We start from the raw sequence: 13,721 nt of genomic DNA on the forward strand, positions 1-13,721 counted from the left end.
AAGTTTTGGGGGAGTTGAAAGTTATATGCAGATTTTCAACTGTTCAGGGGGTCAGTACTTCTAACTCCTGTGTTGTTGAAGGGTCAACTCTATATTTAAATGAAATAATGCAATTATTCACTAATGAACTGCAAATGGTTGGCCAGGTACCAATGCACCTAAAAGGAAAACTCATAAAGAAGTAATCTCCATCTATATGCCACCCTGCAATAAAATACCTAATCGTCTAAGAAAAAGCTAAACCCCACTATTTTCATAATGAAAATGATCAAGCTGGGTACTGACTGCCTCCAATTTTTCACTGTCTGTAATAAAGATTAATAAGACATATTTCAATGAACAAAACCACATGAAAAGGTGATACTTCCACGTATTTCCTTTTATAAAATTGATATTAAACAGAAAAAGCACACACTGTTAAAATTTCTGATACTAAAATACAGAATGAAATATATTGTGAGCTATTATCATATGCCTTCCATCAGCTAAGAAACACATACCTTGGAACTATTTGCAACAATTAAAAACAAAATGCAGGTTAGCTGAACCGAATATAATATTAAATTTTTCCATGATAAAAACTAGAGATTCAGAATTTTATCAACCTAGGAATCTCAAAACTAGAATCTCAATACTGCTCAATTACTTTTAGTGAAGTGTGTATAAAGTTGTATATTTCCATAATAATTTCATGTTAGATATAATTTCTTTTGGAAAACAAAGACTAAAGTATCATTTCCCCCCTTTTGGTAGGTAACTTTTACAAAATAAAATAAATCAAAATCACTAATACATACTATCTGCCAGGCTTTATACATAAATAATAACCAATTATACTTAATAAGAATGAGCCTCTCTCTCACAAGAACCACTGAGACATCATTTTTAGTAAATAGCCTTAAGATGTATAATCTCATTAAATATCAAAGACTGTGTTTCCTTATAAGCAGTACAGAGCGTAGCATTTCAGAGACTACATGTGGGGGAAAAAAACTCCACTAATCTTGTCTAAGAATTAAAAATTACACAGAGGGTGGCTAGAATCTATTCTTTATTTTCACTAAGAACAGAATAATAACAACTGGCATGGAAGTGAAAAGTAAAAGAAAGATGTATTTTGGATGTTAAAAAAATTCTGATGTTTTCAGCTTGCATGCCTAGGGAAGAATGTTGTGTCTTGGGGGAGCTTTTGTCTTTTCTCACTCTTGTTTACCTGAATCAAGCAGTGGGCAAGGTAGTGGGGAAATGCCAGTATGGCCTAAGCCAAGCTTAGGCTGGCATGCCAGGAAAATAATCAAATAAAAAGCAACTAAAGCCAATAAGTAAATACACTGGATATGATGGAAGTCAGGTTTCTCAGTCAGAGAAGGAAGTTACAAACATGCAAAGTGGGAAAGACTAAGATAAACACTGTGGCTTTAGACTAGAATTGGAATTATCAGTATGAATTCATGGATTTTATTTCATTATTTTTCAGGGGGCTTTTTTTTTTTTTTTTTTGCCTCAACTCAATCTCAAGGCAGCTCCAGATGAATTCATGGATTTTAACATGTACTAAATACTAACATATAGACACACATATATTTACTAGTTTTGTCCACTAAGAGGGTCTATAAACATGATACCAAGTAGCAACGAGCATAACTAATGCCAAAATATCTTTCCACCACTTATAGGAACAATGGCTCCTTGGAGAAATGAATGACTCTAGAGCTGAGAGAGAGAGATACAAAGAAGTCTAGACTATCTGGTTACATCAAAAATTAAGGGAAGTACTCAGAGAATGATGTGTATGTGTCAAAAAGAAAGAGGAGCCAGCTTAAAGAACTTCCCAGGGACTAAGACTGGGACAAACTGAGCATCAAAATAATAACAGTGACAGAATATAACTTTTTTGAGTAAGAATCCATGTTGTGTCAACTATACTTCAATAAAAAAAAAAAGGAATCTATACATCTGTGCTGATATAAAGGAATACATAAGTAAATATAAGATAAGGAAACCGTCTACCTTATAGTAGCTTCTCCTTAATTCATGAGCTATTGTAAGGTACTCTACCTTAAAGTAAGTAGCCTATCTTACAGTAGCTCATCTTATTAATAAATAAGAAATACCTACTAATTAACTTTACAGTGGACAAATCTAGGAAACTACATCTTAAGACAGAAGTTACAATGTGAAAATCAACATTGTATGCAATCTGATATGATGCAATGGTAAGATTACAGAATCACTTCAGAAGATTCTTGAAAAATGCATAAATCATGAAGAAACATCATACTTTCCACAATACCAAGGTGATGAAAGACATGGAAAGACTAAGGAATTATTCCAGATTAAAGAAGAGTAAAGATCATAACAATTAAATATAACACAATCCTGAACTGGATCCTGTTCTGATAAAGGACATTACTTAGGTGAAATTTGAATGGAGTTGTGGATTACACAGTAATTTTGGATCCATGTTAATTTTTAAATTTTGACAGTTGCACTCTGGTTATGCAGGAAAATGTCTCCTCTCCACCCCCCTCCCCTGCCTTTTTTAAGGAAACATGCCCTAAAGTATTAAGTGATAAATGGGGATGTCTGTTACTTATACTCAAATGGTGCAGAAACACACACACTTACACACACACACACACACACACATACACACACAGGGAAGTTGGAAGGAAGGCAGAGGGAGGGAAAACAATATATCAAATGTGGAAAAATGGAGAATCTAATAGAAGGGTATACAGAAAATCTTTTTGTTATTTCTTCAACTTTTTGTAAATTATTTTAAATTATTTCAAAATATTTCTGGTTGAGAGCTATTTATTTGGAGTATGTTGCAGGAAGGCACTGATCATACATGTTCTACATTTTGGATAGTGAAAAAATGACATAATGAAGGCAGAAAAGTTTGCTTAAATAACTTTTCTAGGTCTTTTCTAGTCCTGTAAGAAAAGATCACCTAGAATTTAGTAAGTACTAAAAATAATATTGATAAAAATACCAACTGATGAGCAACAGAGAATAATTTCTCCACCCACCTCTAAATCAGTTAAACATTTTTTTGAAGCAGGAGACAGAGGAGGCGGAGACTGATATGTGCTACTATGACGTTTCTGTGGTACTTTCCTTTTAATTTCAGACTCCAGGTGTGATTCAGACTCTTCAGTTTTCTTCATTACGCGATCTAAAGGAAGGAGGAAAAAACCAAAAGTACTGAAATTAAATTTTATAAATTCCTCATGATCTTTGCTATAAACAATGCTAATTTATATTATCAAATTATTATGTTTTGGTTAAAATAAATTAATGTTTCACAACATATATAATAAAGAGTAACCAAAACTTGGGAGCAGGGAAAGATGGCTGAGTAAGAGGATTCTGAATTCACTTCCTCCCTTGGGCACCAAGGCAACAACTACCAACTCACTCCGAAAATGACTTGACGATTACCAGAACAGATCTTCCACAGTTAAAAAAATAAAGGAAAAGGCATATTGAAAAGGGTATGAGGGCCAGAGATGCAGTCGGGAACCAAATCCCCCGCTGACAACCCAAAAGTGGGAGGGATAACACAGGTGTGGAGGTCCTCACTGAGGAGTGAAGGGATCAAGTCAGGCACCCTGACTTTGGGAATCACACCACAAAGACAAGCCATCATAACACCTGGCTTTGAAAATCAGCAGAGATTAACTCCAAGAGCTTTGAAAATCAGTAGGCTTTAACTCTGGGAAAGCTGGAGGGCTATAAGACAAAGACTCTGCTCTTAAAGGGCCAGTGCATTATATCACTTAGCACTTTGAAAAGTACCTGGGTTACACATGAAAGAGATTCATTGACTAAGTTTAGGGCATGTGTGGAAGGGACAGGATATACAGGAGGTTTCTCCAAGAATGAAAATACTGGGAAGCACCATTTTTCTTGCCCTTCTTCAGCCTAGCTGACCAGACACTTGCAGGTGCCAGTTTTTGACACAATCTATCTACCTTATTCGCACTGCTTACCCCTCCCCAGCATTTGCCTGTGGACCCACCCCCCACTCAAGCAGCCAAACCCCATGTGTGCCTCCAACGCAACTCCCACAACATCACATCCAGTAAGCAACCCCTCAGGGACTGTGCCTCTCCTACAAGCATACTCACAGCAGCTGCAGCTGGACCACTCAGCCAGGTGTGCCAAGAGCTAACCCTACCATCACAAGGCCACCGCAGTCACAGCCAGGCCTCTCAGCCAGCCCTGCTCACCAGTATACCCCAAAGAAGTCATGGCTTAATCACAACAGGAAAGTGTACACACAACCTACACAGGGGATACCCCTGGAGCACCTGTTTCTAGTGACTCGGGGTGAATGCACTACCTGGCCTCATAGGATGCCTTCTATATAAGACCACTGCTTTCAAGATCAGGAGAAGTAGCTGACCTATCTAATACACAGAAACAAACACAGAGTCAGAAAAATGAGGACATAGTGAGATATGTTCCAAACAAAAGGAATAAGACAAAACCTCAGAAAAAGAACTAAATAAAATGGAGATACACAAGTTACCCAATGAAGAATTCAAAGTAATGGTCATAAGGAGGCTCACCAGACATGAAAGAAGAGTAGATGAACAAAATAACAACTCTGACATAGAGATAAAGAATTTTAAAAAGAGCCAATCAGAGCTGAATAATACAATAACCAAAATTAAAAATACATTAGAGGGAATCAACACCAGATTAGAGAATGAAGAAGAATGGATGAACAATCTCGAAGATATGTTAATGCAAGGTACCCAAGCTGAACAGCGAAAAGAAGAAAAAAAATTAAAAAAAAAAAAAAAAAAGGACAGGTTAAGGATTCTGGAACAACATCAAGCATATTAACATGCACATTATAGGGGTCCCAGAAGGAAGAAAAAGGGGCAGATAATTTAACTGAAGATATAATGACTGAAAACTTCCCTAACTTGGGGAAGGAAACAGACATCCAGGTCCGGAAGCACAGAGAGAGAATCCCAAACAAGATGAACCCAGAGAGGTCCATACCAAAATAGATAATAAAATGTCAAAGATTAAAGATAAAGTGAGAATCTTTTTTACCTTAAAAGCAGCAAGAGAAAAGCAAATAGTTACATAAGAGGGAAACCACATAAGGCTATCATCTGATTTTTCAGCAGAAACTTTGCTGACCAGAAGGGAGTAGTATGATTATATTCAAAGTGTTGAAAGGAAAAACCCACAACCAAGAATACTTTACCAGACAAGATATGCATTCAGAATTGAAGGAGAGCTAAAGAGTTTCCCAGACAAACACAAGTTAAAGAGGTTCATCATCACTAAACTACCTTACAAGAAATGTAAAAGGGACTTTTTTTTTTAAAAAAGATTTTACTTTTATTATTTATTGAGAGAGAGAGGATGCATGAGAGAGTGAGTAGGGGGAGGGGCAGAGGGAGTGAGAGTGGTAGGCTCCTAATTGAGCAGGGAGCCCAACACAGGGCTCAATCCCAGGACCCCAGGATCAAGACCTGAGCTGAAGGCAGACGCTCAACCGACTGAGCCACCCAGGTGCCCTGGGACTATAAAAGTTGTGCACAGCAAATGAAACCATCAAAATGAAAAGGAAACCCACCGAATAGGAGAAGATATTTGCAAATGATATTATCTGATAGGGGATTAATATCCAAAATATATAAAGAACTCACACAATGCAAAATCAAAAAGACAAACAATCCAATTAAAAAATGGGCAGAGGATCTGAATAGACATTTTTCCAAAGACAGTCACATGAGAAGATGAATCAACATTACTAATAATCAGGCAAATGCAAATCAAAACCACAATGAGGTATCACCTCTCATGCCAGCCAGAATGGCTAGTATCAAAAAGACAAGAAATAATTAGTGTTCATGAGGATGTGGACAAAAGGGAATCCTCACTCCCTACGAACGGGAATGTAAACTGGTTAGCCCCTATGGAAAACAGTATGGAGGTTCTTCAAAAAAGTTAAAAAGTAGAAATACCATAGGATCCAGTAATTACACTATTGGGTTTACACTACTGGGTATTTATCCAAAGAATTAAAAAAAAAACCAAAAAACTCATTTGAAATGATTTACCTACCCCTACCCCTATGTTTACACACACACACACACACACACACACACACACACACACACACACAGAGGAATGTTACCCATAAAAAAAAATGAAATTTTGCCATTTGTGACAACATGGACCTAGAAGGTATTATGCTAAGCAAAATAATTTATGTGTGGAATCTAAAAAATCAATCAAACAAACAAAAGCAGAAACAGATCCATAAATACAGAGAACAAACTGATGGTGGCCAAGAGGGGGGAGGGGTGGGCAAAACAAGTAAAAAGGACTAGGAGATACAGGCTTCCAGTTATGGAATGAGTAAGTCACAAGAATAAAAGGCACAGCATAGGGAATACAATCAATGATACTGTAATTGTGTTGTATGGTGACAGATGTTAGCTACACTTGTGATGAGCACAGCATAATTTATGGAGTTGTGGAATCACTATGTTGTACACCTGAAACTAATGTGATATTTTATGTCAACCATACTTCAATAAAAATAATATTAATAAAAGAATAACCAGAAGTAGTCATGTCCTGAGCTCTAGTCTACTTTTCATTCCTCACCAGGATCTCTACACACACTGTGGACCACTTTTGTCAAGTGTACCAATATTCTCTTCAGGTTATTCTGTTACTAAGGCAGCAGAAGCACTTTTCACACTAAATCAACCAATCAACTGAATCAATCGATCTCCTTCTCTCTCTCTCTCTCTCTCTCTCTCTCACACACACACACACACACACACAGACTTTTTTCTAAGTTAGTTAACTCTTCTTCTTTTTTTTTTTTTTTAAAGATTTTATTTATTTATTTGACAGAGAGAGACAGTGAGAGAGGGAACACAAGCAGGGGGAGTGGGAGACGGAGAAGCAGGCCTCCCGCGGAGCAGGGAGCCCGATGCGGGGCTTGATCCCAGAACCCTGGGATCATGACCTGAGCCGAAGGCAGACGCTTAACGACTGAGCCACCCAGGCGCCCCTTTATCTGTACTTCAATTAGCACCTCATTTTATTTTACTATTATTTGTACTGATCGGTTTCATCCCATTATACTGTCAGCTCTGAAAGAGCAGAAATCATGTTTCAGCCATGTGTTCTCCCAGTGTCTAGAAACTGCACAAGCTAAGGGCTCGAAAAATGTTTACTGGATTAATGAATCACATTACAAAAGATACAACTATATCACTTTAAAAAGATGAAATTACATGGGTGGAAGAAATGCTGTTACTATGTCATCTCTAAAAATGCCTTAACTTTGCCACACAGAGATACTGATTCACTCGCAGATCTAGAAACATAAGGACTTAGCCTCCAGACAAAGAGAGGAACTGAAAGCTTCTCCCAACAACTAACACCTGAAGTTACAGAGAAGCTACTCTAGTCCAGAGCATCCAAGTTTTAGTTATTATTCCTATGAAGATTAAATTACTTTGTTAGACATAAAAAGCAGTTTCTATGCAATGAGTATTAAAGAGGGATAAGAAGAAAACAAAATGTTCACCCAAGACCACATACGAGGAACACCAAGATTAGGATATTTCTTGTTGGATTTTCTAGCTCAACATCTTTTTATTTTTTTTTTTAATTTTATTTTTTTAAAGGTTTTATTTATTGGGGCGCCTGGGTGGCTCAGCTGTTAAGCATCTGCCTTTGGCTCAGGTCATGATCCCGGGGTTCTGGGATCGAGCCCCACATCAGGCTCCCTGCTCCGCGAGAAGCCTGCTTCTCCCTCTCCCACTCCCCCCTGCTTGTGTTACCTCTCTCGCTGTGTCTGTCTCTGTCAAATAAATAAATAAAAATCTTAAAAAAAAAAAAGATTTTATTTATTTATTTATTTGAGAGAGAGAATAAGCACAGGGGGGGAAAACAGCGGCAGAGGGACAAGCAGGCCCCCACTGAGCAAGGAGCCCAATGTGGGGCTCAATCCCAGGACCCTGGAATCATGACCTGAGCCAAAGGCAGATGCTTAACGTCTGAGCCACCCAGGTGCCCCTATGTATTTGCTTTTAAATTATTTTTACAGTCTTTCAAAAGAGAAAGACAAACCAAATCAAGTTAGTTTTCTCCATCATGTAGCTGCCAGCATGACTGATTTTCAATGTAAAATAAAACTAAAGTCATGTATTACGTTCTTGTTACAACCTCCTTAAAAAAAATCACTTTTGGTCATGCTAAATAAGTGATAAACACGCAAAGGCTACAATAGGCAGACATGAATAAAAGAAGAAATTCAAATGATCGCTGTAATGCCTCACCAATAATGAAGGAAATGTGGAAAAACAAATACTATTTCCCTATCAGACTAGCAATGCCTAAATGAATGATAATAACTAATGTTGCTGAGGAGCATGAGAAAACAGGCATACTCAAATACTCTTTTTGGGAAGTTGACATATCCTTTTAAAGAAGGCCATTTGGCAGTAACGTATCAAAAGTCTTTAAAATGTATAACCTTTATCCCTGTAACTTTATTACTAGGAATTTAATCTAAGGAAATAATAGATCCAATACATAAGATGCGTATCCTAGATTATTAATCATAATATATATACTATCAAACCACTGACAACAACCTAAATTATGATACATAAATATAGTGGTCACTATTCATTAAAAAGTAATTACAGAGACTTGGATATATTAACTTGTACAGAGACTTGGATATATTAACTTGTAAAGAAGTTTACATAAGTAAACGCATCCATTTGATTCTTAAACTTCTTTTGATTGTGTTTTCAGTGCTGGTTTTCCTCTGTTATTCCAACATCTTATAATTAGAGTATAGAAACCAGATGAATATCATAACAAAGTCAAAAAGCAATATATACATACTGTTCTGTATGTATATATAACATGAATGCTTTAATAAAATGAATGTATATGCATAGAAAAAGCCTGGGAAGTTATATATTAAGATGCTAATGGAAGATATACAGATTGGTTAAGAGTAAGGGCATATTTTTCTTCCGCACGTGGGTTAAGTAGTGTAAATTAGTGACTTAAGTTGTAATCATAATGTAATTACATTAAGAATATAATTAAATGTTCAATGTCTATCAATTCTCTTTGACAAGGATACAAAGAACAGGTACAGAAAAGAAATGAGATCTTAATTTATAGTTATATAGTTGTTTTCTTTATGTTTAGAAAAAATACAAAAAGAACACCAAACAAATGAAGCAACAGAATATGTGATCTGACCAAAAATTATACTCAATTGTTCACAAGCTTTAATTTTATCCCAGAAAGCTGTTTATCAATGCTACTAAGTGCTGACATATGACTATAATTTATCAAAATTCATTCTGAAAGTATCTCTTAAATGCAAAATAAAGGGGAAAAATAAGTAATTGAGAAAATCACCTTAGGTGTTAAGAACAAAAAAAAAAATAGTGATTTCTTTTTAGGAGAAAATTATTCCAGGTGCTATGCCAGCAACTACTATTTCTGGAGTTTGAAGTCCCAATGTTTTAAAAAAATATCTCCAAAGGAAATCCTAAAATAAGATAGCAGGAGGGGAAGAATGAAGGGGGAGAAATCGGAAGGGGAGACGAACCATGAGAGACGATGGACTCTGAAAAACAAACTGAGGGTTCTAGAGGGGAGGAGCGTGGGAGGATGGGTTAGCCTGGTGATGGGTATTAAAGAGGGCACGTATTGCATGGAGCACTGGGTGTTATACACAAACAATGAATCATGGAAGACTATATCATAAACTAATGATGTAATGTATGGTGATTAACATACCAATAAAAAAATTGGAAAAAAATGCAATCTTTATACAACAATATATGCATTATTATAACATTGTTATTCATCCTATCCTCAAGTATACATGTACTTACCCAACACAAAAGCTACAAAGTTTATGAGTTAAATATACCAAGTGTATATTATCTGAGTCCAAAAGTATAAATAATCGAATATTATTGAGAGAAAGTATAGCTTTTCCCTACATAAGAATTTCCGTTAATAAATATCTTTAAAAGAAATGAAAAAAATAGAAAATTACCATTAGATAAACACCAAGTAGTAGTAATAGTTACCAGCAAGATCCACCAATGGATGCTACAGTGAGTGGGTGACAGCTTAAGGAAAAACAGGGTATTTGTATAGTCTCAGAGTATCTTCACTCAAGATCTTTATTAAAAACTAGGAAAAAAAATTTTTTTTATAGTGGAGAAACCCAGCAGAAACTACCTAACTCCAAGAGATGGTGGTAAATGTAAACAGACATCAACATCACCTCTGATGTGATGTGTTTTAAAAAGACAGGAAGTTTTGCCAAAAATGCATAGCCTCAATCTAATCATAAGACACTATCGTGTAAACTCAAACTGAGAGGCATTCTACAAAGTAACTGATGACTACTCTTCAAAACTGTCAGAGAAACTTAAGAGACATGACAAATAATGTAGTATGAGATCCCAAACTGGATTTTAGAGGAGAAATTGAGTATTAGTGAAAAATTGGTGAAATAGCTTAGTTAAGAATGTTATACCAATGCCAATTTCTTACTGATAAATATACTACTGTGACTAAGATGTTACAATAGGGGACGGTAGGTAAAGAATAAATGGGTACTCTGTACTATTTTTACAATTTTTCTCTAAGTCAAAAATGATTTCAAAATTAAAAAAAATTAAAGATTATTCTTACCTACTTAATGAATGTTGTCAAATTTTAAAAATTATTTGTAACAAACCTGGGGATGACTTGTACCTAAAACCATTCAGAATGGGCCAAATCCCTTAGCTCACCAAAATGCATTTGTGCAATGGGAATGATAATACCTATTATGCAGTTCTTCTCTGAGGATTAGAAATAACTTTCTTTCTGGTCTAGCAAGAAAATAGTAAAGCACAGTGGTAACGAGCATGGGCTTTGGTATCAAATAGGCCTAGATTGCAATACCAGCTCCATGTCTGTGAGCAAGCTGTATAATCCCGCTGTGCTTCAGTTTCCTCTGCACACAATGTAGGTAAAGTTAAATTTAGCTTAAAGGATCTTAGATAATGAATTAGGATAAAAGCAAATAATGAATATAAGGCATTTGACTCAGCATCCAGTACAGAGTTCAAAAAAGATTTAAGGTATAACAGAATGAATGTTGAAGTGGGTGGTTATTATTAATAAACAATGAGCATAACCATATAGTGCCACGTATAATAATTCACATTCATAACTGCAAAGTTATTAAGAAAGGATAAAGTTTGGAATATTCTTATCATAAAATAGGGATATGTTCAATATACGAATAAAACATTTCCACTCAAGAGCAGCAAAGAGTTTAGGTGCTTTAAAAAACAAACTCTTAGCTATCAGGAAAACCCAGCTGTTTAAATTAATTAGATTTTGGATAAGAACTGTGGTTTAAGCAAGAAAAGGCCCGGGACAAACAAGATAGACACACAGATTAAGAATCACTATTCTAGATAATAAAAATCAATTTGATGGTGACACATTTTCCATAAATACTATTTGCCTTTATTTTTGCACTAATTATCAGTATATTAAAAGATTATTTCAATGAAAATCAAAATTTCCACCCACAACTATTTTCCAACATCTATTATTAACACAATTGTATCAGGTATGGTCTCTTTTAAATTCAGTGGCTGCCTAATATATCCTAAATTTTAGGATCATAACCATTTAAAACAAAACCACATCATACAAGATTATAATACAGTTCAATAAACACAAGTTTGAAGCTATAACCCATCTACAGTTAATGCGTGGATCCTGAATTTAATGAAAATACTAATTAAAAAAAGATTTCACACTGTAATTGTGCAACTATTCCCTGATAATTTCAGGTCACAGTTAAGATTTCAAATCAGTTATAAAAAATGCTTTTCTACATATATCTATTATACTTGGGAATATTCTAAAACCAGTGTCATATCTCTACTTTTACCTTTCATACAACTATTCAAAACCTTTCACAGGTGTTAACAAGTAAAACTGTACACTTACCAACACCTTGAGGCCGACTCAACCTTACAGAATTATTTTCAAATTTTTGGACATGAGGTGGGTATTCTTTCCTAAAAAAGGAAATTTATACAGATTTAACAGAAAAAATATTTTCAAAAGGCTGAGGGAATACCTACAATATGTTTATTAAAAGCAAACCATAGCTTCTTTGCCATATAAAAAAGTGATACTATAAAATAATGAAACTATATATACAAATATAGTAAAGCTTAATACATTGTAAGGTCCCTAAGAAAAGTGACTACCTTTTATTTGGACTGTTATCTATCAAAGTCCCACAGCAAGCAGACTTTCAAATAAATAGTTAATAATAAATGAATCTAAATTATTGTCCTTTCAAAGTAGTCACCAAAGTTACATGGTGCACAAAACTTTAGTTTTCTTTTGGAACTGCCTTCATAGTCAATTTATAAAAACCACATAAAAAAAATGTAATACTTCATTGTCACATTTTCTGAATTAAAAAATCAGCTTAATAATACCCAATTTGCCCAATTTTGCTGTAAATCTTTCTGGTTGTTTAAAAACAAATCAGTGACTAAAGGGAATAAATGGTGATTAAGATACTGGCCTTGAGGAAAATTTCAAAATAAGTACAAAAAATGTTATGTACAAAACCAGCAATTATGGAACAAGTATTTTAGTCTTGTACTTTGAATACATCATGGAGATATAATTATACTTTAAAAATACATTAAATTACATCGTCAGACTTCATATACAATCAATTTTCAGGATTCTGAACATAATCCTTAGTAAATAAAGATCCTAAAATAGAACGTTAAGTCCAAATATACACTAATTTTGGGGTAAAACAAAAAAAACTATAGCTAGTTATGGGATAAAAGTATTAAAGATTTATAAAAAGTGCAATAGACCAGGGAGCTACAATAGCTACTTTTCCACCCTAAATAAAAACTTCTAAAAATATTCCCATTTTACTTAGCCAGGGAATTAAAAATAAAAGAGGCTGTACTATTATTTGTAAATTCACACTAGTGATCAATACCTATCAGAGTATATAATTAAGTAAACAAAAATCCTAAAGAAATTTTTCCAAAAGAATTTCATATTCTATGTTGTAGAAGTCAAAGCATCTAAATTAAAAACAAAATAGGAGAATGACACAAGAGGAAAATAGCAAGAGTAGTGATAGTAGTGTATTTGTAATAGCAGTTAGCAGATAGTGAGCATCATGTGCCAGGTACTGTTCTAAGGACTTTATATCTTTAAGTACTTTAATTCTCAAAATTACCTTATAAAGTATATATTAAGTATATATTATTATTAGCACTTTATAGATGAGACCGAGGTACAATATGGTTGACTTGCCTATACTCACGTAACTATTAAATAGCAATGCCAGAATCTGAAATCTGGCAAACTGCATCCATACTGATGAGTAATAGAATTTTCATGATTATTGAGCAGCATTATTTGTACAACTGGGCAATTTCCACCCTGACAGAATTTTGAAGATTCATGAGGATATGAGTTGTAAAGATGAGAATTTGCCTAAGAGATAGTAGTAGTACTAGCACTTACAAAGGAGGTAGGTTTTCAGCTAATTATACTAAACTTAAAACTCATGTTTTTATATTCCATATATTTTTACACTAAAAAGGATATAATGGAGT

At 34.7% G+C, this 13,721-nt stretch overlaps 1 protein-coding gene across 7 annotated transcripts in view; it reads right to left on the reverse strand.

The window, feature by feature from the left end:
- The window catches only part of SENP6 (SUMO specific peptidase 6), a 115,286-nt gene that overhangs the window by 48,923 nt on the left and 52,642 nt on the right, over positions 1–13,721 (reverse strand). For all 7 annotated transcript variants that reach the window (XM_036094083.2, XM_036094079.2, XM_036094078.2 and 4 more), the window contains 2 exons: positions 12,064–12,134; positions 3,036–3,181 (listed from right to left, as the gene is read on the reverse strand). In XM_036094083.2, coding sequence (XP_035949976.1) covers positions 3,036–3,181; positions 12,064–12,134 — 217 coding nt within the window. The remainder of the gene's footprint in view (positions 1–3,035; positions 3,182–12,063; positions 12,135–13,721) is intronic.

This window comes from Halichoerus grypus, chromosome 9, assembly GCF_964656455.1.
Source record: "Halichoerus grypus chromosome 9, mHalGry1.hap1.1, whole genome shotgun sequence".
NCBI classification, from domain to species: domain Eukaryota; kingdom Metazoa; phylum Chordata; class Mammalia; order Carnivora; family Phocidae; genus Halichoerus; species Halichoerus grypus.